Raw genomic sequence first — 25,884 nt, forward strand, 5'->3', positions numbered from 1 at the left:
CGCCCGTCCTTATATGATGAACGTTTAACAGGTCGAAAAGAAGAAGGACAAGAGGAGTAGGTCACAGAAAGAGGCGCTGATTTTTAACTACTTTTATTTCGTGGAGTGCACAAAACATGCTGCAAGAACCGGACGCAAGAAAACAAAGAAAGGAAGAGATTCTGCAACCACATTCTGCAACCACATGGTCGCCGAAAAATCAGAATTGCTTTTTCCTGTAAACATAAACACCCAGAAATTGATTATTTCTTTTTGTAAGCATCCCGGATGCTAGACTCACAAATGCGTCATTCAGTTTAGGTATTTCCTCTGCTTCGATTATAATCTAGCCATGTTCAAAAGAGCGCCTGAGCACAGCTGTTACACTCTCGGAATGTGGTACGCATCCAGAACGTAGGAAATGTACGCCCAAGCGACCGGAAACTGGGGTCAATGCCAAGAGCCGTCATATGGGAACACCACTGTAGCGACAGCAAAACTAATGGAAATAAAGTTTCGCCCCGAAGAACATATGAAATAACGAAAACCATAGTAAGAAAGACTAGTAAATGAATCACTGAGACAATGTGTTCCTCTTCGAGGTAGGTGTATTTTGCGATGTATGGGGAGAGAAGCGGATAGATTAATGCGGATCTCGCTATCCCAGCTGCCCGATCGCGATTCGTGTGCAAAAGGAGCGGGAAACACTCGGGCCCACGTAGCGCGCGCAGTGAGGAGGAACCCATATATACATAACGACAGCGAGCCGACATCGGCTTACGATCGCTGGCGACACTGACAAGCATGCGCATCGGTCTGTCTTCGTTTCGGCCGCTCTGGATAGTAGTCGCGTGGTTTGCCGTGTGCGCCCAAATCCAGCCTGTCGAAGGAGTCAAAGCTGACCTTTGCGCCGGTGGCAGTGGTATGTGACCCCCTCACGTGCTTTTGCGTAGCCAACAGCAATTGAAACTTTGCCTTGTAGATTTGCGTTGTAGTTCCTCGTCCTTCTTTTGCTTCCTTTATTTATTTCTTCTTAAAATCTTCCGGGATAGCACTCGCGTTTATTTCATCTTTTCGTTTTGGAGCGAAGCCTTGTTTGCCTCTTCCTTCGACTTTCCAACTGCTGCTGCTGCTGCTGTGGGCTGCTGCTGTGGGCTGCTGCTGTGAGCTGCTGCTGTCGCGCACACCGGGTCGGCGGGTGGTTCAGACAGTGTATAAAGATGACGGGCGCGAGTAAGAGAGGAAAGGTGTCGGGACAAACTCGTTTTCACCCCACCACGTCGAATGTGCACAATACCCTCCGGAGCTCCCTGGCCGTCGCCACATTAGGCGCTTGAGAGCTGTAAGTATCCGTTACTCCCCTCAGAATCATTGTAGAAACTGCAGCGCTTCCCTTTCTACCAACGTGCGAGCTCAGAGGGGACGCAGATAGAACTGTAGAGAGGACAGGAGGAGAAGAGGCAGTTCCCATACAAGATAGGGCGGGAGGTGACGTGAGAAGGCAAGGAAACCCCACTAATATACGACAGCGGTTGCGGGGACACAGGGTAAGCTTAAGTTCAAGATACGGTACCGTACGTTCCTGCTATTTCTGAAAAAATAAACGCCATGCAGATATGTCAAGCTGGCAACTTACGTACGAAAGGCGCGGAAGCATAGCTGCATTATTTAAAGCGCACCGCAAAGTCCAGGAGGCACTATGAAAGCTGTCGACCGTCAAATCAACACTTCTGTGGCCGCCGCGTTAGCTTTGCGGCAATGACATTGTTAGAGTTCGTGGATTTGATCCCAATCGCCGCAGCCGCATTTCGACCGGGGGAAATAGAAATCGCACGTGCAATTAGATTTTGGGACAAGTTAAAGGAGATCACGGTGTCAAAGTTAATCTGGAGTCGATCCACTACGGCGTGCCTCATAATCCGAGTGTAGTTTTGGCACGTACAGCCCCATATTACAATTCAAGTTTAATACTTCTGTCACAATGCGATGAGCCATGGGAGGCAATGACAACGCTCAGCCCTCTCAGAGGTTATAAAGTATGGCGCACAACCACGTCTCAAGCAAACACCTCCCTGTGTGTTCTGTGTACTGCGCAGGTAAACAGCAGTAGTGCACGGGAAGTAACGTTTAACAACTCACCACTCGCGTGTTAGCCTAAACATTGAATAAATTAAGCTTTAGCTGTCAACATCACCGCTAATTATTGTCAATCAAAGCATCCAGCACCGATAGCTTCGCTTACATCGATTCCCACAGTGTGTAGGATCTGCATAATTTTTCTCTTTTTTTTGTAGCTCGCAGGAAAGCGATACATTCGAGCCATGTTCTACCTCAATGTCTCTAGGCAACTTGGTTACTCAGCCTTCTGAAATTTTCATCAACAGGCAGCGAACAAACGTAACGAAACCCGGCCTGGAGCTGAGGTTCAGAGACTATCTTTTTATTGTGCATAAAAGAGTATTAGTATAACTTGAACGCCAGGGCCAGGGTGCGTGTGTCGTCTGTCCCTGTGTCAGATGCTCTACATGACAACCACTCTCTGCTTTGCATTATGTATACCAATTGCAGCCCTGCTCAAACTACGCCTAGATGAACTTATTGCATTCGGTGTTGGTCGCTAGCACCAAATAAGGTAACGCACCGTCCGCGCGGTATTCAAGGTTGCATGTGTTCTCACATTGGTGAATGCTGTTGAGTGATTACAAACATTTTATGTCGCTATAAAGCGGGGACTTTAGGAAAATGTTTGTTTAAGAATATATAAATATGTCATTCACACGCTATTTTAGTTCAGCCGCCATGGACCAGCATTTGTAGCACATGAATTTCGAACACCTTATCCGTGGCTTATTCTCGCGATGTTCTATTCCAGTAACTATCAATGAAGTAATTTAAGTAAGATGAGTAAAATTTTCGTTCAGGCAAGCGGAGTTCTCATTTGTAAGAAACGGTTTCTCCCCTCTTAAGTTAAACGCACCGCGCACTTATTCCACTTCTTTCAGCCAGTCTTCTTATTCGGTCGTTCGCAATTGAGTTGACGTTTCGAGTTGTGCACAGCATTGCGTGAACATGACCTATTGGCGCAGGTGTCGTAAAAGCAAGCCGGAGCGCCTCACTTGGCGCCAAAATACTGACCAAATGTGGCCGTGACATGGTTCTCAAGTACACTCTCACGCCCAAGCAGTTTCACAAGGTGAGCATAATATGTCGTGTGTGTTTCTTGACTCTGTGCTCTGCCCATTTCTCCTTAGTTTTGTTTTCGCCCTTCTGCATAATATCAGCTGAAACTCTTAGGTCCCTCTGACAGCGGTTATAGCGGGCTATACTATGCATATGCATGTGTTGGACGCGGAAGTGATTAGGGTAGGTCTCAGGACGGTGGTCTCTTCTAATTAAATTCCGGAATGTTCCTAGCTTGCAGCGCCAGTGCACGTGAGTTGTTTCACTTGATCTCTACCTAAATAGGAGAAGGGGAAGGGGGGTTGCATGGGCCACAGTGTCGGACTCCTGTGTGTGCGCTTTTCCAGGCTCAGCGTTATCCTGAGAGATTGACGAGAGGATTTTCTGCGTAGTTATATGCTACAAGCGGAAGCCTCGAGCAGCTTAAGCAATTGACTTTTTAGCTGTGGGGCAGAACAGCACAGGAAGTAAGGCTCAGCATAATTAGCAGAGGAATAGCAGAGAATACGTAGAAGCGAGACAGAATTCATTACTGCGCCCATCTTCAAATACGAAGAGGGCAGCCATAGCTGCGGCCTTAAATAATGGTAACAACCATGCTGGCTTTTATGTCTCGGTTACATTTCAGGGAGCCTAAAATACTATTGTGGTGGTACTGTTGGTACTAGGATATTGGAGCGAAATATGCACGAGCAATATACAGTTGACTACAGCAATGAACGCGGTTTTATAACATGTATGTTAGCTCTTCAGCTTGATTCCTCAATCTCCGATCTCCAGTCTCCTTTTTCTTTTTTGTAGCAGGAGAATGCTAAGTAATAAGTGAACGACAATTGTTAGCGAGAGTGTGAGCGGGCTGCTTAATGTCGGTAGTATTATTTCGCGGCAATCAGTGATCTCAGTGAGCGGCAATTAAACTCATTGCGAAGACAATAGAAACAGGCGCAAGATACACATATATACAGCTACCATTACATCGCTCAGGATACAATGACCGCGTTGCTTTTATGACAAAAATATTTATTGGCTAATGTGCTCAAAGCGCTGAATATCGTCACACGCAAACAATTTGTATCCTAAATATATTGAATCATAAATTTACATATACGGCTTCTGTGCCAAGGGTACATGGAGTGAGTCAGCAAAAAAGTGAGAGATAGCGTGGCGCCGCCTCGATTGCGCTCTCTCTACTCGAAAGGACTCGGTTTACTTCTAGTACACTGTGTGACAGGCAGAATCTTATGCGTGCGCTTCTTGCGCAGCCCAGTTTTAGCCTTTGTCGAAATAAAAAATCAATGGACAGAGAAAACAATAGATCAGTATGAAATTTTATGTGAGGTTGGGCAAGAATAGTTCAGATATTGTTACGGTGCATTTGGACAGGACCGCCTGTGGCTGGGCGCGGCATTCACGAACGCCTATTCCTTCCGCATTGGAATGGCCGGCAGTCCTACTTGCGACACCTGCGGCTGCAAGGAGACGATCGATCACCTTTCCTGGGACTGACCTCGTTACAATGTGCCAAGAAAAGTGCTCGCGACATCGCTGATGAAGCTCTTTACCCAACGGGACTTCCAACGGCGCTTTCAGTAATGGAAGAAGAGGTGGAAACAGTGCATTGTGTTCATCGAGGAGTATTTGGAGTTAGCCAGATGGATGTACCTAAAAGTTTGTGCAATGAACATTTGCGCACGAATTTTTGGGAACTTGTACATACACATATGCATATGTATGCAATCACTTAATAAGACATAATATATCGGCAGCAATACTATAGGATTAGGTCTTTTAGTTTTTCAAACATTTATTTCGTTGTTTATTCAGCAATTCCTGAAGTACAGGGCACCGGCACGAAGATGGCAAAGTCGAATTGTGCGTTACTGCACCCACAAATTTGTGTGCAGTTAAACGCATATGATTTCCTGGTACTTCCGGTGGTGTCTGATGCTACGGAAGGCGATATCCTACTAGTTTTCAAAACCCTAACAGTTAAATGACAGAACAAAGCGTTTATCACAGAAATCAGCTTAATGTTATCTTCTTGTTCCGGCAGATCCTGACCAAAACCTGCATCGTGACGCGCCTTTGCTACTCACGTATTAACGTCCAAAAGGTACAATAGTTTACATTCGCCTTTAAAGCATGGGGCCACAAATCGAAGAAAGATTTTTGTTTTGTATCCAGCAGCCAGGATTATAGCAGTTATTGTTTCTGATGAAGCATGTTTTAATTATGTTATCCCAGTATTTAATGTTCAAACAATCGTTCAATTAATTTTTTGGGAGTTTTGCGAATTGTAAAAATAAATACGTTAAAATTGCTAGTCGCACCAACAGTGATAAGTAACAATAAAAATGCTGTTTTGAGTAAAGTTTCGACATTTAGTAGCTGTATATATGGCCTATACAACGAACTAGGATAAATGTATTGCTATGCATATTAAGGACGAAATTTCTGAACATGTTACCCGCTTTGACCACAATTTGAAAAAAATATAAGCTACAATGTGAAAAATTTTCCCATTAATCTTTTTATTCTAGTTCAACTTATGCATCTGTATGTGAAATGAACGCAAAAAATTTCATTTCAATATATTTATTTGGAAGAAAGTTATGGTTGTTTACGTGACAGGATGTGGAGCAATATCTTGTTTAGAGAAAAACAAAACTACAGCAAATAAACAACAAACATTCTTCAAGTGTCAGTGCATCTCCCTTGTGGCAACTTTTAGAGTGTTTAAGTGCATAATAATTGCGCAATTTAGTCTAAATATACCAGTTAACATCACACACGTCAAAAAATAAAAATAGTCAGAATAATAGTAATGTGTAATAGAATTTACTGACCTCACAATACCAGAGTAAGGGTTTAAAAACTCGCTGTAACTCGCAAAATAATCAATGTAATAACATAATTATTTTTGAAACATGTTTCTGAATGCTTGGGGGATACTTAAAATCTAAAAAAACAACAAAATGAACTTTTTGAAAGAAAGTTAACATATGAACATGTCCTCACACCTTAATACACATGCGCTTTTACCCCTTGCTATGACAGAGGGGATGCCAGTGAAACTAAGTTACAGAGCACCTTCAATTTCACTAGTAGCTGCACGGAGCCAAAGGTCCCTGTGTCAGGTGCCCGCAGTCACGAAATACCAAATGAAAAACTGAACACGTTATGCTGCTGGCGCAAGGTTATGAGTTTCAATGTCATTTAGCTTGCTCCACGAACAAGCGACTGCCACGCGACGACGTCGCTACAGTTCAATTAGGAATACTTTCTCCTCAAGGTTTAATTCTCTTCTCTGTGCCACATTTTGGAAAAACTGGCTGCGGCACTGGCTATGCCTGAAATGAAGACAAACTCCCAACAATCCCGCCTTCTATAGCAATGAAATTAAGCTTGATGTCGTCTTACGAACCATGTCGACATCTCTCAACTCACAGAAAACCATTGGGCGTGCGCGTATCATCTACATTATTATTTTTTTCGAAGCTAGAAGCAGCGACAGCGATAAGATCGGCCTGGTATAACACGAATGATCGCGCACCACGAGGACGCAAGATGGATGTGAGCGCGCTCGGCGTTCACTCTACCACAAAGTTATCAGAAACTAAAAAATATGTACGTGCGTACAACTTCATTTACTTTCATCCTATGCAACGTGTAATCTCATGGAATGTTTGTGTTTATATATACCACGAAGGTTACAACATTATTTTACGTAATATGTATCTTTATGCACTTCATCGTTCACAAGCTAGGCCGAAATGGAAACTACAGATCAGGTGGGTTCGCAGTGGGATACGTCTACGCAGCGATGTCACAAGGACGAAGTCGATGCGTGTTGCCTCTTTAGGGCAGAATGCTGACGACAGGTGTACTAGGCACAGTAAAGGGACGATACGTATCAAGCAACATCTAGGAATTCTATGCCTCTTGTGTGGCAGTGGTACATGTGAATTCTCGAGGATTGCCCAAAAACGGGAACACCGGCCCAGGAGCACATACCGAATGGCTGATTCAAAGAAATTAAAGTAAATCGAGGAATCTGTGAAATATAAACCAACCTTCCATTAACAGATCAGTGCGCTTTAGATATATCGGTGTGCCCATATTGCATGCTCAGGTGATACGTAGGAATCGTAGTGAGACATGCCCATTCTGGAGGATTGGCCAAGAACGGGCAGATCCCCAGGGACGCATACTGGGTGGCCAAATCGAAGAAGATAAAGTAAATCCAGGAATCGGCGAAAAATAATTCACCAGTTCCCTCGACACATTGACGTGCTTTAGAGATGTCACTCAGCCGACATCGTATGTTCAAGCTTTACGTACATAGCTTTTCTCTTGTTGTTGTTACGCAGAACAGAGGTTCACTTACTTAGTCAGCACGCAAGGGCCACTTCGTGGATACCTTCATACAACCTTTGTGTGTGTGTGTATATATATATATATATATATATATATATATATATATATATATATATTCAGCGAGTGAGTGAGTGAGTGAGTGAATAAACTTTTATTCGGTCCAGCAAAGCGCGATAAAACGCGCACCCGGCTAATCCCACGACGGGACTGACAGATCTAGTCTGTCGGCCCGATCGCGGGCGCGCTGGACGGCCAGGATTTGATCCTCAAAGACAGGACTTCGCAGGAGCGCGTCCCACTCTTCCTTGGTGAACTTCGGGCCCAGCGACCCGCACTCCCAGAGCATATGAGGCAACGTAGCTACCTCACCACAGGCCACGCAAGAACAATTTGGATAAATCTCTGGATATATGCTATTAAGGGACGCCGGATTTGGGTACGAGTTCGTTTGTAGAAGTCTTAGTGTGACCGCCTGCGGCCTGCTTAGCTTGGAGTGAGGCGGGGGGAAAACCCTTCTCTCTAAGTAAAAGAATTTCGTGATTTCGTTGTGTGTGAGAGGAGCGTCTCTGTGTCCGGGGAGAGAGTCGCCCGATCCGAGGGCAGCGCGGTCGGTAAAGCCACGCGCAGCCTCGTGGGCAGACTCGTTGAGGTTCAGAGGAACCCCCTCAATCGCCCCGACGTGTGCAGGGAACCAAAGGATCGAGTGCATGGAGGTGTTGCAAGCGAGACAACAGTCATGCAGCCGCGCCAAATCCAAGAAAGTATGCAAAAAAAAATAAGGAAAAAGAAGAAAAGCGTGCCTTTCTTTCGTACATTTGTTGCGAGTCCGCGCTCAGTAGACTCGCAACAGGCCTGTCCATCTCGCGTCCCCATGTTGTGGGTCTAATTATGCATTACCAACAAGCCCGACTTTCCACTCTCCTGATGTAACGTATATATTATGATATGGGGAGGTATGCGATGAAACCGAACGCCTGAACCGTTATGCGGCAGAAGGAAATTGCCAGTGTTCCAGGAACAACCAAGAACAAATGCTGCTAATCTTCCGTGATGATACACAGGGTTTCGATCAAATAAAGAGTGCGTGGTAACTAATCTTTGTAATAAATAGGGACGCTTGCACCCGCCCTATATTATTACGTCTTGTCCCTAGTTGTTGATCCCTTGCCTCAATAACGTTGTTTCAGTGTGTAAAATACTTTGCCCAAGAAGCTGCCTTGTTTTGTTCATGCAGAATACAGAACAGTTTCAAGAACAGATAACGAGTTGTTACATTAACGCCTCGAAATGGATCGTCAAAGCGATACCGGTAAGCGCTCGTTTCGTTCCTTTGGCGAATCGATTACGACCATGGCAAGAGCTCCTATATCTAAATACATGGAAACGGAGAAATCGTTCTTCTCGCCAAACAACGCACCAGTTTAGACAAGGGTTGTTGAATTTAACAAAAGTTGAAATCTAGTAAATGTATAAAGTGGCTTTTCAATTTATTCTACATTGTTTATACAAATATTCTTGAAAGATGCAAAATTTGAGAGACCTGAAGCGCCAAGTTTACAGGTGTGTGACTCAGCAATAAAACATGGTATCATAATATTGTAAAATGTACCTATTATGATACCGAAAGCGAGCAGAATTGCCGTATTATACACCGCTCAGAAATATACCGCCGGTTCGTGAGTAGGACTTTTGCAACACCCTCATGAACATCGTGATAAATTAACCTAAGCTGTAAATTCACAATAATGTTTGCTAACTTTCATTCTTTAATAGAGGTGGTTTACAAATGTACAATATCTGTTTTTTGTGGGTTTGTTCAGGGTTATGGATTTGTCAAGTTCGTGCTTCTATATTTTAAGCTTACCTATTTTCGGCAATATTTGTTCAACACCCGAGATCATGAATAAAACATGCTGTTTAGATTTGCTCGAATCGGACTTTCGCTCAAATGCAACAAATTTCATACAGATCAGACCTGCGGTTTCTTCTGCGTTTCACGTGTATTTGAATAGAGTGGCTGGAACCGGCCCTGAACGAAATCATCCTTTTAAGGGGTGCTCCTAGCCGCGACTGAAAGCGGAAGATTCGGGCTCAGTCTTACTTTTTAAGCTCATACTCGTCCTTTTTTATTATTATTTAGTAGGAGTCGGAGCAAGAGTGTTACTTGCTGCATGCGCGGACTTTGCCTAGAAAATCTGCCAGCATAGTTGGTAGGAAGCAAAACACAATTAGTGTAATTAGCAGCAAACGCACCTAGCGTTCGACGGCACTATAGGCTCTTTTACGATCAAGCTGGAAAGAAAATGCCGTCATGTGAGTAATCCAGCTTTTGGCAGCACATGAAAACCTAAATCTATATATTTTGTCTGTCTGTTTGCTTGTTTTTGTTTAACAAACGTATCTTACTAATATTTTAGCGCCGTCATCATCATCAGTATATTATTATTAATATTATTATTATTATTATTATTATTATTATTATTATTATTAGTAGTAGTAGTAGTAGTAGTAGTAGTAGTAGTAGTAGTAGTAGTAGTACTCCCGCAGCATGGCGCCCAGTCAGGGCGCATGCTTGCTCGGCTCGTGCCCTTTCTTTTGGAAAACAGCAGTTCGGTCGCTGTGATGATGATGAAGAAAACGTTTTATTTAAAGGAAAAGGGGAGGAAAGTTAGGAGAAGATCGCTGTGAGAAGTGTGAAAAAAAAATTGGCCGACGATTGCGCTTCTTGGAATGCGATCTTTGAGCGCAGCTGCTGCCTTATTTCAACAGGCCACTGCATACAGAACACGCAGTGCCGAACGGGTGTGGTTCTGCGTTTCGGATTGGGCAGCACACACCGCGATCCGCCGCTATCGAGTCGGCGCTCTGGCGACGCGCCATCGCGCCATTTTATAGTGGGCTACGGACGCGGAGAGGGGGCGGGAAAGAATAAGAATTATTATTGAATGTTTCTTCTGAGGTGGGATGAGAAGACGGGTGGAGAACAGGGGTATTGAGTAGAGGTCGCATACTCATTTACTCACAGACAGGCCTCAACGTGGTCGCACAAGGTTGGGTCGGGAAGTAGAAGTAAAGGGACGAAACGCTATAACTGTCTTTTGAGTCACCGCAACGGCATTGCGCAAGGTAAGGAGAGGTGCAGGGCAAGAGTGGAGGCGGGAGAAGGACAGCCAGGCGCAAGCACTGCCAGAGGCGACAAATGCCACTGAGCAATGCGCCCCGCAAACGGCGAAGCGAGAGACTCGGCTGAGAGCCGTACAGCCTCGCGACGCGGAGACGGAGGAGCGGGGAGCCGTGGATCACGCGCGAGGCATGAAGAAGCGCCCGCCGCCGGCACCGTGGCAGTGCATGTACAGTGGACGGTAGCGGCGAGAGTCACCGCAACGGCGCTGCGCTAAGGAAGGGAGTAAAGTCACTGGAACTTTGAGACTTCGGAAGGGGGCGAGAAGATAAGCGAGAAGACGTGATCCGGCTTTGGAGGACAAGGGGAGGGCAAGACTCGCGCCGCGCGCTAGAGATGGCAGCAGGAGCCCGCGCAGCTAGAGCAGCGAGCGAATGATGACCTTGGTTACGGCGAGGGACAACGGCCCCGCAAAACGCAGGAACGGGGGCCAAAGAAACGTGTGCATGTGAATTATGTGACCTGGTCAGACGATGAACTGGAGCTTTTGAAGTCCGGATCGCGCTCCTTTTGCCGCAATTCGTATAAATTAACACAGCAGGGTGCTAAGCCTAGTGAAAACGACCCGATGGCCTGCTCCCTGCAGCTTTTCCTTTCCCACACCGTTTCCTCCTCTTGTGCCACGTTGGGGGACCTTGCCGGTGGCATGGCCGCTCTGCGTCACCTCCTTCTCGACGCGCTAGAGGGAATCTCGTTCCTGAGCGGCGAACTTTCCCAACTGCGAGAGGAGATTGAACGCTTCCGTAAGAACCACTCTCATGGCGCAAAAAACCCAAGTCGTCACCTCCCTTCGAGCGGCGGTTCGTTGCCTCGCGACGAGCTGTTGCGCCGTGCAGCTGTCACGCCTCGGAAGTCGCTTGTCGATTCTGGAAGGTCTCCTGCTTCTTCTACTTTTGCCTTGACGCGATATGATCGTTCTGCATTTCTACGCACTGCAGAACAACGAGCCGCCGTTCCCCCGCATGATTTCGCTTCTACCAAGAACATGCCGCCGAGACTAAAACAAAAAGAAAGACAAGCGTGCTGTCTCAGTTAGAGCCCGAAAGAGTTCGACATTGTCTGTTGCTCAACAGCCTCAACGGAGGCTATCTTTGTTTCTAAGTTGAGCACTGAAACAACCACCTGATGAAGCACATAAAAGCCTTGAGTACATTTCCCCTCGGCTTTCGGCGTCTTGGATCAAAATATCAGTCGTATTATTCTTTTCACGTAACCGTCGGTGTTGAAGCCCTCAAGCACCTGAACGACCCGCCAATGTGGCCAATGTTATGCCTGTTCAAGCCGTTCTCTGAAGAGCTACACGACGACACGCTTCACGCTTCCGAGATAACGTCCAGCGATCAAAGTGGCGAGTAATTTGGGCATCGTTTACCAAAACGCTCGTGGACTTGGCACCAAAGCACGTGAATTTTTCTGTAATATCATTTCATATTTCCCTATTTTTGTTATTTCTGAAACTTGGCTCTGCAGTGAAATTTCCTCTTCAGACTTCTTTCCACCGAAATACAACGTCTTCCGCAATGACTGGGACTTCAATGGATCTCAATAAAAAGATGGTGGCGTACTGGTTCCTGTAGACAACTCACTGAGATTTTATTTATTTATTTATTTATTTATTATTTATTTACTTATAAAAATACTACGGATAAGACGTTCAAGAAGGGTGTTCGGCGCAACGACATGGGAAGTGTACGGGAGTATATTTGGCTAGAATTGTACGCCTGGCGCGCAGTGATGAATTGTTGACCGGATCTTTGTGTGCACAGCCGAATACTTCCCCCGTTTTGTTTGATGAGGTCATCTCTTCTATTGAAAGTTATGTTACGTAGATATGTTATGATATGTTACGATATGTATAAGCTATGTTACGTAGGAAGACACCGACGAAAAGCTATTTACAAGTATATTTACAAGGCAATACGCCGCAGTTGGCCAAGAGGCAACAGCCCGCGCTAGCTTCCAGTCGTCGTCATCGTCTTCTTACTACTCGGCTCTTTGTCATTGGAAATACTATCCCGTAGCAATATTGTAAGTGTCTGGAATGGTACTTAGAGTACTATGAAATCTATCTACATGCTATGGCCGGATTCAGACGGGGCCGTTCGTCAACAGACAACGTTGTTGACTTGATAACATTTGTGCAACACCAAAAGGCCTGTAAGCGACTATCTGCTGCTCTGTTTCTAGACGTTAAAGGAGCTTATGATGTCACCCATGAAGACATCCTTAGTACGTTAGAAGCCGTCGGACTTGGTGGTAAGATGTGTATGTGGGTGCGCAACTACTTACAGAGGAGACCATTCTACGTGCACACAGAAAATGGCCCGACATCCGAGCATAACGGTAGCCGAGGAGTCCTTCAAGGCGGACTGCTTAGCCCGACTCTTTTCAAGCTCACCCTCAGTGGATTAGTTTACAACCTGCCAAGCACCGTACGACTTTCCATCTATGCGGACGACATCTGCATTTGGGCATCAGGTGTGACACGACGGCAGCTTCGCGCTCGGCTTCAGAAGGCTGCCACATTGACATCTTGCTACCTTCGTGAACAAGGAGTTGAAATTTCATGCGGGAACTGCGCAATGGTGGCATTCACGAGGAAGCGAATGTCTGCTTACGGCGTATCTATTAACGGGCAACTTATACCATACAGCAGAAGTCACAGGTTCTTGGGAGTCGTAATTGACAGAGACCTATCTTGGACTCCGCACGTGAATTACGTGAAAAAGCGGCTGACTGCTATCTGTCACCTGTTCAGGTTCCTTGCAGGAAAAAGTTGGGGAGTATCTATACACGCTGTGTTACAGCTGTACATGGCGTTGTTCGTTGGATTCCTGTGATACAGCCTGACTGCAATATCCAACACCTGCAAGACTACCTTCCGTACGATTCAGAGTATTCAAGCCCAAGCCCTTAAGATATGTCTTGGTTTACCACGCAGTGCATCAACGGCTGAAACCATTGCCCTTGGGCAGGATTACCCAATCACGACGCACATTACCGTTGAGACAATGCGTATGCATCTCAGGCATTATGCTAGGACCCCTTCCCACCACTTGGCGAGCCTCACTGTTGCAATGCCCTGCTCGACATTTAGCGGTACTGTCAGTGCACATCGTGCGTCGTTTACTTCAGGGTACGCACCTGCGGCGAAGCCAGCATTTCTTCCGTGGTGTTTGAGCCGTCCACAAGTACATATCATGATTCCGGGACTACAGAAGAAGACAGATCTACCTGGCCCTTCCCTAAATAGCTGAGCTTACTCCTGCATGAAAAGTACAGCGACCACGTGAACATATAACCGATGGATCGACTACGTCGTGCAGTTCTGGTGGTGCCGTGGTTACACCAAAGCGAGGAATGACACTGCGCTTCAAGACATCGCATGTCACGACCTCAACGGCGGCAGAACTAACGGCCCTGCGTCGAGCACTGGAATTCATTGGTTCTGAAAGACCTAGAAAATGGGCTGTGTTCTGTGATTCAAAACCGGCATTACAGTGCACGCAGTCAGTTCTCCGACATGGATGTCATGACCAATTGACATACGAAGTCGTGAAACTTCACCATGATGTCCAACAAAAAGGCCACGAGGTCGTTTTTCAATGGGTACCTGGCCACTGTGGAATCAGTGGCAATGATTCCGCCGATAACGCTGCTCGCACCGCACATCAAGAAGAGCACAGCGTTCCAATTCCGCTTTCGAGGACTGACGCTGCAAGGCAGCTTCGACACCTGGCACGCAGTCTCACACTGACCGAGTGAAACTCGCCAAACTTAAGACTTACAGGACTGCATCGATTAAACCCCTCCCTGCAACTCCGACCTCCACTCGGACTTCCCCGACGTGAAGCTACGCTTCTCTGTCGCCTTTGGTTAGGAGTTGCCTTCCCAAAGGCATACTCTACATTAATTGGAGTGACTAACAGTGCAGCATGCGAGGTCTGTGGCACCGAAGAAAACATCACCCACCTACTGTGCCACTGTCCAAGATATGCCCCAGAGAGGCAAGAACTTGCCAAAGCTTTCCAAAAACTGGACAATTGGCCGCTTTCTGTGCAGGTGCTGCTGGAACACCGCCCCCATCGCCCGTCGGCCCATGAAGCGGTGAAGGCGCTTTTGTGTTTTTTAAGGACGACGGGTTTGTGCGACCATCTGTGACTATTAATGCAATTTCTGTAAGACCACACGCGTCAGCGAACTCGACGCAATTTCCTTCTTTCCTTCCCTACTCTTTCTCCCTGTGATCTTTGTTTTCCCCTTTTCCCATTCCGCCGGTGTAGGGTAGCCAACCGGACGTTACTCTGGTTAACCTCCCTGCCTCCTACTTTTCTCTTTCCTCCTAATATCTTCACATAGCATGCACAGAGTAATTCTTCTTGGTGATATTAATACACCTGGAATTGATTGGAACACGCTTAGATATTCGCATGACAATCATTACACAGAGAAGAAATGCAGCTTGTTGCTGGACTTTCCGTCCTTCTGTTCCCTTCAGCAGCATAACTTGATCACCAACTCATGTGGCAACTCATGTGCATCTGGAATGCTCAAGTTCTTGATGTTTTTTGTTTTGACATGTCCGTTGTTCGTCCTGCTAAGTTTCATCCGTCACTTAAGATCGCTGCCTCTGTGTCAGCCCTGAAGCAGAGCTCCTTCATTGGCATAAATGAATCCTTTCGCTTTGCTTTCAGGCGGGGTGATTATCTTGGTTTATGTGATTTCTTATCCACCGCCGATTGGTCACTGGTTACAGACAAAAAAGAAGCTCATGACCAAGTAGATCAGTTTACAGAGCTTCGTTTTAGCACTATGCGCATATACATTTCCCAGTACAGACCTAAACGCTCAAAATATCCTCACTGGTTCTCATCTGAACTCAGAATTGCCCTGAAAAAAAAAAAAGAAAAACGATCGCGCGCACCAAAATTCTAGTATTCCTCTGCCTAAGGAGTGGAGGGAAATCCCACTTTTTTCGAGAGCCCTCTAAACGCCTCTATAAGCGGGATCAAGACTCATATACTGCATCCTTGGAAAAGAGCACCTCTGACCGACTGACGGAATTTTGTAAGTACGTCCGTAAGCGTTCTAATATACGTGCAGACTGTTTTGGCCTTCCTGGTTCTACAGAAGAGCAGAAGTCCGAGCAGTCGCAGATTGTTTTTCTGGCCATATCTCATCATTAAATAAAGTTGCAGGACCGAACGCTGGAGTCAGTCAGCACCTCACGACGGTTCCAACATATAGTGCTGTGTTGTTTGTTGAAAAGCTCATCGACCATTAATGCCTTAAGCGCATGAGCCTTACCGAACCTGCGGCCCTGATGGCATCCCCTCCGTAATTCTAATAGCTTATAAGATTTTTCTATTTTTCTTCCTTTTTTCATTCCTTTTTCTTTCTCTCCTCTCACTCATTGTCGTCTTTATTGCCTGGTTAACCTCTCTGCCTTCTCTCTTTCGCTCTCTCTCTCTACGGCAGTATATTTGCTCCAGTATTGACATCTATATTTATCAAATCTAACTACTGCCACTTTCCTTCACATGTGGAAAACTGCTCATGTTTTTCCAGTATTTAAGCCTGGCTGGAAAACCGATATCTCTATTTATCCCTCGGCTTCTCTTCCCTGTGCCTCGTCTAAGTTTTTAGAGCTTCCTCTTCACAACATATTGTATTTTACTGGGAAGAACTCACTGATTCTGAATCAACATGGACTTTTCACCGACCGCTCTACTTTCACAAACCTCGCAAGTTTCATGACACAGATCTCCGCGCCGGTACCTCAAAGGGGGCAAATTCACACCGTTTACTGTGACCTGAGGAAAGCCTTTGATGCAGTCTGCCACTCACTGCTCAGGCCCTCCGCGTACGTGCTCGAGCTCACCACCGCTTTCCTCCCCCTCCACTTTGCTTTTCCAAATGGTGCAGAGTTAATAACCTCTCCTTCAATGCAGCTAAGACCAATGTCATGAATTTGACACTCAAGACAGCAAGCATTTCTTTTTTCTTATTCTTTAGATTCTGTACCATTTTGTAAGGTCTTTGAGATCAATGATCTCGATGTACTCTTTGATACAATCTTACACTTTTCTGCCCACACTAATCGCGTTGCTATGAGGGGTATGCGCTCTCTTAACTGTGTTTGCAGACTATCGATGGAATTCAAGTCTTCTGCACCATTCCGCAAGTTATACACAGCTATCGGTCTTCCTCAACTTGAATATGCGTTGGTCGTCCGGAATGGCTTTTCCAGATCCAACAGTGACATTATAGATTGGGTCTAGAAAACGTTTCTAGGCATATATCACCACTGCTTTGCAAACACTGGCCTTTGACCTTGTTGTAACACTGTTTGATTATTGTCACTATTTTTACTTTGCTGCCGACGTAATCGCGCTGACCTTCTGTTTCTCTTCAAACTCCTTCACACATGTCCTTACCTGCACGGAACATCTCAGTTGTATCATGCTTCGTTTTCCGAGCAAGATCACCAGAGAACATAGACCTTTCCATGTTCCTGCCTGTTATCAACAACACGCAAACGTCCACAGAATACACAGTCCTTATAACGCTTAACTTCAAGATCTTGATATTTTTCATACCTCGCTGTCATCGTTCCTTTCCGAGCTTTGCCTTGTTATGTCCTCATTTCGTGCATTCTTAAGCTGCCTTCTCTTTCTTCTCCTTTTGTGTTTCCATTGCGCTTTGTTTTATCTGCTCTCTTTTTTGAATAGTTCTTTTTATTCATTGCTTCTTTTAATTATATTGTCCTGCAGTGTTCTTTGTTTTCTTTCTTTTGTATTTTAGTGTGTGCGTGCGCCAGCACTCAGACCTTAGGGTTGTACCAGGGCACGTTAAGTAAACATGATTGATTGATTGATTGATTGATTGATTGATTGATTGATTGATTGATTTACAAACCTACGCAGGAGCTCTTCAGTGAAGATATATGGAAGGACGTCGAACCATTGACAGCCAGTATCAAGGTAAGCCCCAGAAGCTATGGCGCTACTATAAGCCCAATGACTTCATTACGCACGACCAGACAAACGTTTGCAGAAAACGAGAGGCAGCAGCGAGAGTGGTAAATATTAGGCCACAGGGCACTTCGCGAGTGCGAAAAGCCCGAGGTGCTACAGGGGACGGATATGCGGACGTTCCCAATCCCCAATGGCACCGCGCCCGATTGGACCCGCGAGTAACCTGCTGGACGATGAGCTAGTCTAGAGCCCCTCCATACTACTACCGCTAAAGCGTAAGCTGATCAAGTGGCTTTAGGTCAGCCATTCTGTGGTTGAGGACATCTTCTTCGCACGGTGCGTCGTACGGCACTCGGCCCCCATTAGCGTGTGCACATACGCCTCCTCATGGTATACAATCAGTTCAGCACCAATACTACAGATTCGAGAGAGCTCGCATTCAATCACGGCAGATGATTTATTCTTAGTTACTTGGGTAGTGCTTGCTTGCGCACAACGGTGTTTGCCGCTGCGCTGGAAACGTTATTGGTTGCATCCGGAGAACTGCTTCCAATACAGATAATCTCAATTTCAGAATAATAATGATGAAGCTGTGAAAGGAGATGGCTACTCCACACGCATACTGTTTTGCACAGAAGCAAGCTTTAAGAAATTTTTCTTTTTCTAGTAATTCTTGACCACGCGCATGGGCTGTCTTCAATTCAGAGCAGACGCGAACACGCCGTTACGGGCTGTCGCCTATGAAAGCAAATGCTTGAAGTTGCTTGAAGTACGCGAGAGTTTGTGCTACAACACCACCATGCTGGGTAGAGCTGTGCGGTTGCTTACTTACCGGCAAGCAAGATTATCTTTCACTCAAAATTGAATGTCATAAATAGAGTGGTAATTAACGGTCGTTTATTCTTGAAATGAGCTGGATGTGCACTACAGAAAAGCGTCTCTCAAAATATAGCCCTGTAGGCAAATATTAAGTTCGATACAGAGATAAGCTTGTCTAATGTATGGCTGCCATTAAGGTAGTGCTTCAGACACGTCGCAAGTCGTTCGCCCCCAGTCATACTGCGGAGGCGTCGATAGAGTCGATATCAATGAACATTGTGAGCATTATTCATGCGCTTCATATTCTCATCTGTACATACTCACCATCACCGTTTGGGCCCTGCTGGTAGGACTCTCACTCGGGGGAATAAAGAAGAGTCTGACCGCCTAAACGTTTTCTTAGAAGTGGTGTAGTGTGCTGTCCCGTTCCTTCGTCCTCTCGCTCCCGGTCTCTCTCCAGCCTCACCTACGCTGCATCCCTGGAGCTCCGCTCGTGTCGCCGCCTCTACCAACTGCACTCGACCATGCCCAAGACCAGCAAGCCAGTACCGCGACACCTACCTTGCCTGCTCCTGCGGAAACCCCTTCTTGGACGGTTACCACCCCTCAGAAGGATCTGCCGGTGTTTGCTGGACTTGCAGGTGACGACGTTGAAGACTGCTTGGAGCTATACGAGCGCGTGAGTGACTTTAACCACTGGAACGAATCTGCAAAGCTCGCTCACGACGCCTTCTTTGTAACCGTCGTCGCAAAAACTTGGTTTTACAATCATGAGCTCGATTTCGTCAGCTGGAGCTCCTTTAAACACCACCTAGGCCATATTTTCGCGAACTCGTCGGTCCGCTACGATTTCGCCAAGAAGAAGCTTGCTGAGCGTGTTCAGCACTCGGGCGAGTCGTACACTTCGTACATAGAGGTGTACACTTCGTACACTTTGTCTTCACCCTCTGCCGCCGCGTGAACACCTAGATGGCAGAGAGTAACCGTGTACGCCACCCGCTCAAGAGTATTGGGACTGTGGCATTCAATGCTCTTGTAGTGCTGTATCTCACTACCGTCGCAGACATCATCAGTACGTGTCAGCGTGTCGATGAGCTTCATATGCTCCGCTTACACCCTGACACATCTGATTTCGAGGCGTCCAACGACACTGAACTACGTGCCTTGATTCGCTCCTTCATCCGTGAGGAACTGCACGCCCAGGCTTCGTCAACCCTTCCTGAAGTCCATATGACTTTTGGTGGCGGCCGATGCCATATCGTGAAGAGATAGCTGCCGCGACCTGCTCGCAAGTCCCGAGACCGCACCCTATCCTTACGCCAACTTACACTCAGGTTGCCTCTATAGTGCCACCCTCCCAGCAGCCACCACAACAGGAACATGCAACGCACGGGTCCCTGAATCCTATCACTACAAGACCACCACCTCTTCTGTCTTACAATGCATGGAGCCCATCTCGACCGGTTTGCTACTATTGCGGCATCCGTGGCCACATTTCAAGGTTTTGCCGACGCCGTCAGCAAGGTGAAAGGCGGGGCTATGACGGGTTTGAAAGGGATGAGTTTTCTGGCCCTGTACCACAACGTCGGTGTTCTTACAACGATTATTATCCACGACGTTCCCAATCTCCGCAGGAATTCAGCGCTGCCCGTTCATTGCGTTTCCCGCGTCGTCACTCTCCATCACCGATGCGGCGCTCCTCTTCCCCTCTTTGACCGGCTACTTCGTCCTCTGAACACCGCCCGGAAAACTATAAGCTGCAGCTTCATGAAGAAACCTGCATCCTTTGAACGACGTGAACCTCCTCCAGAGCGCACGAAAAATGTACCTTTGGTATGTTGAAGGTGTCCGAACTGAAGCCTTGGTTGACACAGGTGCATCGCTTTCCCTTATAAGTACTGACTTGTGTTCTCGATTGCGAAAAGTGAAGACACCTTATAATGGCCCTCCCCTTCGTTGTTCGAATGCAGTTCTTGCTTAGCTCTCCGGTGTTTGCACTGTGCGTGTTTCATTGATGGCATCCTTCCCCACATTCAGTTTCCCACATTCAGTCCAGGGATGGGACTTCCTGTCGTCGGCCTCAGTTTTCATCTCTTACCGTCAGCGAACTATTCATATGACCGACACTGAATCTTCGTCCGCTGTCGATGCTTACAGCCTACGTTTCGTCACGTCTACCAACTGTTTCATTCCCGCGGGCAATGAGCATATTCTCGCACTGACTTCTGACACGATTGTTAATGGCGATGTGTTCCTTGCGCCGAGCGGTCGCTGTATTTCTGGTGGGCTTAGCCTTACTCCTAGCCTGGTGCGGTTTCAGGATGGTAGAGCGTTCGTCGCTGTTCGTAACCCTACTTGTTTGCCAGTTGTGCTGTCCCAGGGCACCACTGTGACATCCTTTTCTGACACCGAACCTCCTTTCGCTGGTAGCGCTTCACACTGAATCACCTTCTTTGTCTACCACAACTGATGATCACGTTGCTGCCGCTGCTTTAACGGCCGCGATAAATCCCGATCTGACTGCAGCGCAGAAAGAAGACCTTTTGGCACTACTGCAAAAACACAGCCCCTAATTGGACGCTTACTCCAAGCTTTAGGGGCGTACTTCCATCACAGTGCATGGCATCGGAACCTAAGGTTGTTTGACTGTACGCCGCTGCCCGTATCGCGTGTCTTCCTCAGAACGGAAAATCATTGCTGATAACGTTCATGACATGCTCAAAAGAGACATCATTCCGCCATCGTCCAGTTCTCGGTCCTCTCCTGTTGTGTTGGTCCGCAAGAAAGAAGTCTCTCTACGATTTTGCGTCGATTATCGAGCACTTAATAAGGTCACCCACAAAGACGTATATCCGATGCCAAGAATCGACGATGACATTGACTCCCTCCAGGGTGCAGAATACTTCTCGAGTCTAGACCTCCGATGTGGGTACTGGCAACTACCCATACACGAAGCGGACAAGGGCAAGACAGCGTTTGCTTTGCAACAACAGATAGTCTTCACGAGTTCAACGTCATGCCCTTCGGTTTACGTAATGCTCTTGCAACATTTGAACGCATGATCCCCACAGTTTTACGCGACATCAATTGGAAGACCTGTCTGTGTTATTTAGATGACATCGTACTTTTTTTCTATAACTTTTCGTCAGCACTTTGAACGTTTGGACGAAGTTTTCACATACATTTCCAACGCTGGACTCCAACTCAACACAAAGAAATGCCATTTTGCCAAAAAGATCATCAAAGTGTTGGGCCACCTTATCAGTAAAAATGCCATTCAACCAGATTCCGACAAGGTTGCTGCCGTGCTTCGCTTCCCTCGCCCTGAAAATCAAATACAATTAAGAAGTTTCTTGGGCCTGGCATCCTACTTCCGCCGCTTCATCAGTCAATTTGCTGCCATGGCGTCGGCGCTGCACAAGTTGCTGACGTCAGGCACTGCTTTCCTTTGGACAGACGACTGCGAACTTTCTTTCCAAGCTCTCAAGCAAGCATTAACCACCAACCCTGTCCAATGTCATTTTGATGAGAACCAAAGCTGCATTCACCCAATAAAAACGTTTATTCTCTCTCTCTCTCTCTCTCTCTCTCTCGATGAGAACGCACCAACTTCTAGTGGACACGGGATCGGTGCTGTCCTTCTACAGCGTGATACCACTACACGAGAGCGAGTTGTTGTTTATGCCAGTCGCGCATTCATGACTACCGAAAAGAACTACTCGATCACTGAGCAGGAATGCCTCGCAGTTGTTTGTTCCATACACAGGTTTCGACCATACCTTTATGGACGCCACTTCACGGTCATAACCGACCCGCATGCCTTATGCTGCATGTCGTCAATGAAAAATTTCTCGGGACGCCTTGGTCACTGGGTGGTCCGATTACAAGAGTACGATTTTGACTTTGTCTACCAGTCTGGCAAAAAGCATCCAGATGCCGACGCTCTCTCTCGCTGCCCCCTGCCACTATTATCTTCGAGCACGTCTCTCCATTGCTCGCCACTTGATGATGAGACTAAGTCTCCTCTTCCGTCTTCCGTTATTACCCCTAGCGGTTACTGGCACGTTACCTTCCAATCGCGTCCCTCAGCTCGCCTCGTGTCAACGTTCTCATCCTTACTGCAACAGCATTACCCAACGCCTGTGCGGCACTACTTCTGCACCAAATGCCAGATTACGTCGACAACTGCGACTGGTTAAGCTCGACAACGACGCGCTGCACCGCTAGATGTACAACTCCGACTGACACCGCTGTGTAGCTGTTCTTCCACGTCCGCTGCGCACACAAGTTCTTGAAGCCTTTCACGACGACCCATCTGCTGGGAATTTGGTTTCCACAAAACATACCACCGCAATAGGAGCGGCTTCTTTTGCCAGGCATGTGTACCTTCGTGGCCAAGTACGTCGCTTCTTGCGTCCAGTGTCAATGGCGGAAACGATCTACTTAACCTCCTGCTGGCCTTTTACGGCCCATTCCATGTCCCGAGAAACCCTTTGCCATCGTTGGAATAGACCTAGTCGGCCCTCTGCCCATAACGCTGGCAGGTCATATATGGATCGTGACAGCTGTTGACGATCTGACACGTCACGCAGAGACCGCTCCTCTACGCTCTAGTTCGGCCTCAGACGTTGCCGACTTCTCGCTATGCCATTGCGCTGCGTCATGGTGCACCTCGTGTATTGTTAAGTGACCGCGGCAAGACTTTTATGTCAACAATAATCGAAGTGCTCGGAGCTCGTGGCACAGTTCTTAAGAAGACATCCGCATATCACCCTCAACAAATGGCTTAACAGAGCAATTTCATAGCACACTGACAGATATATCAATGCATATCGGGCGAAACCACGACAACTAGGACAAACTTTTAACTTTTTTGACGTTTGCTCACAACACTGCTATCCAACAAACTGCGGAGTACTCTTAAGCAATTTACGCTCCTCTTACTGCACCAGGCGTATCATGACCACACACACACACACACACACACACACACACACACACACACACACACACACATATATATATAAATATATATATATATATATATATATATATATATATATATATATATATATATATATATATATATATATATATATATATATATATATATATATATATATATATATATATATATATATATATATATATATATACCGATGGTTCGACCTCACCTACCAGCTCAACTGCCGCATCCGTCGTTCGAGCTAAGCAGGCTACAGTTAGATTCAAATCTTCACACATGACTACATCTACGTCGCCAGAACTTGCAGCTCTCCATGCCGCTATGACGTACGTCACCAAAGAGCCAACAGAGACATGGGCCGTGTTTTGTGATTCTAAGGCAGCTCTTCACAGTATCAAGTCTGTTTTACATCACAGAACTTACGAGCAGATGATATCTGACATGAGGGAAGTGCACCACCATACTCTGGAAAGAGAGCACATATTTCAATTGATTCCTGCTCGCTGTTGCATCGTTGGCAGCAACCTAGCTGACAAGGCTGCCCGGACCCGCCGTGGTTTCTCAGTGGCTATGGTGTTGCGCTGATGAGCACGAGGTCGCGGGATCGAATCCCGGCCACGGCGGCCTCATTTCGATGGGGGCGAAATGCGAAAACACCCGTGTACTTCGATTTAGGTACACGTTAAAGAATCCCAGGTGGTCGAAATTTCCGGAGTCCTCCACTACGGCATGCCTCATTATCAGAAAGTGGTTTTGGCACGTAAAACCCCATAATATAAGGCTGCCCGCTCTGCCCACGAACATACCCAAAAGCGTCCAACACCTTTGGCGAGGTCGGACGCTGCCAGAGAACTTCGCCTACTTCCACGCAAAAAGTCCCAAGATCTCTGGAGTTCAAGTGCCTTCATTTGCCCATTAAATAAACTGAACCCCACGCTACGGCTTCAACTGCCATTTAGCCTTTCACGCGACGAAACAACCTTGCTGTGCCACTTGTGGCTAGGAGCTGCATTCACGAACGCATACTCCTATCGTCTGCGAATGGCCAAGAGCAGGATGTGCGACTCCTGTGGCTGCGAGGAAACCATCGAGCACCTAAGTGTACCTGCCCTCGCTACGATGTACAACGCCTCTCTCTTCGGGCAATTTTACACCGACTGGACTCAAGACCGTTCACCGAGTCAAAGATACTCGGACCGTGGCCACACCCGTTACTGGCACGAAACGCGATTCGTGCACTAGTCATCATCGTCATCATCATCATCAGCAGCAGCAGCCTGGCTACGCCCGCTGCAGGACAAAGGCCTCTCCCATACTTCTACAACGACCCCGGTCACGTGCTAATTGTGACCATGTTGTTCAATCGTTCACCTATCGAGTCTCAAACGATTCGTTCGGCGTTTCCCTCCTGGCTAAGCCGAGGCATGGCTCACCACTTGCCGCGCGCAGAGAAATTAGTGTGAGCATTATTCATACGCTTCATATTCTCATCTGTAGATACTCATCATCACTGTTTTAGGGCCTTGTAGTGGCGCTCTCACTCGGGAGAATAAAGAAGAGTCCTCCGATTAAACCTTCTCTTACAATATATATACGCATCATTACGCAATTGGCAAATGACATTTTTCCTCGGTCAAACGCGTGTCTCTATTCTGACATTTTCGAATATTTCACCGCGCATTTACTCAGGCGCGATCCACGCAAACGCGTAAGTTGACTTACCGTACTCTCGCTCGAAGCACTGGAACAACGAATTACCTTTTAGTTTTGTCCATAGGCTCTAACCGATGATATGCGCATGGCGAAAAGCTCATATTTTCAAAATTTCTTCCAGGGCTTTATTGACTGTTAAGTAAGTCATCATGCTGCAAGCGATAGAATAATTTGAGCGAACATAACTATACATGTTGATTGGAGCACCGGGTTATTATATGTCTGCAACTTATCATCTCGAATAGAACACGGCCTGTACAGTATATTGTTAACTTCAGATAGGTGAAATCTGAAGTAAAAAAAATCTTTCAGTTGTAACAGCGTAGTACTCTTGATTTTTCTTTTGCTGCCAAATACCACAACCACTCGAGCGAAACACACGCAAAGTGTGCCCATGAATTCATCGAGTGCCCATGCGAAAACATGCCGCATGACATAGCAACATTTTCGCTTTCGATATGCGACAGTAATAGGCGCCTAAACACCCCAACGAAGACACTAATTTCTTTTGGCCTTTTTTTTCTTTTCTTTCACGTTTCTCGCTTTCACCAACAGAAGTGCTTGGTAAAGCAAATGCCCAAGGACCAGGATACAATGCTCGGCATCGTTCGCTACCTCAGGATGTTCTTCTTCACAGCCTGAACACGTGCTTCATGTGGCTACATTACCAACGTGAGAAACCGCCTTCAGTT

At 46.6% G+C, this 25,884-nt stretch overlaps 1 protein-coding gene across 2 annotated transcripts; it reads left to right on the forward strand.

Annotated features, from left to right (window-relative positions):
• The first annotated feature begins 687 nt into the window (after positions 1 to 687).
• LOC142570862 (uncharacterized) lies at positions 688 to 25,884 on the forward strand. 2 transcript variants are annotated; one of them, XM_075679169.1, is made up of 6 exons: positions 688 to 901; positions 3,066 to 3,172; positions 5,213 to 5,272; positions 8,771 to 8,845; positions 17,644 to 17,700; positions 25,748 to 25,884. In XM_075679169.1, the coding sequence occupies exons 1-6, from the start codon at positions 784 to 786 to the stop codon at positions 25,832 to 25,834; spliced, it is 504 nt and encodes a 167-aa protein (XP_075535284.1). In that variant the 5' UTR covers positions 688 to 783; the 3' UTR covers positions 25,835 to 25,884. The 2 variants fall into 2 exon arrangements, with proteins under 2 accessions (XP_075535284.1, XP_075535285.1); XM_075679170.1 differs by lacking the exon at positions 5,213 to 5,272.

The sequence above is a fragment of the Dermacentor variabilis genome, chromosome 2, assembly GCF_050947875.1.
Source record: "Dermacentor variabilis isolate Ectoservices chromosome 2, ASM5094787v1, whole genome shotgun sequence".
NCBI classification, from domain to species: Eukaryota; Metazoa; Arthropoda; class Arachnida; order Ixodida; family Ixodidae; genus Dermacentor; species Dermacentor variabilis.

Bases quoted from the DNA above. Each gene is read 5' to 3' on its own strand.
- LOC142570862 (XM_075679169.1), top strand. From the start codon at position 784: ATGCGCATCGGTCTGTCTTCGTTTCGGCCGCTCTGGATAGTAGTCGCG. The intron at 3,173-5,212 runs GTGAGCATAATA...TTGTTCCGGCAG, and splicing joins CGCCCAAGCAGTTTCACAAG to ATCCTGACCAAAACCTGCAT. The intron at 17,701-25,747 runs GTAAGCCCCAGA...TTTCACCAACAG, and splicing joins CATTGACAGCCAGTATCAAG to AAGTGCTTGGTAAAGCAAAT.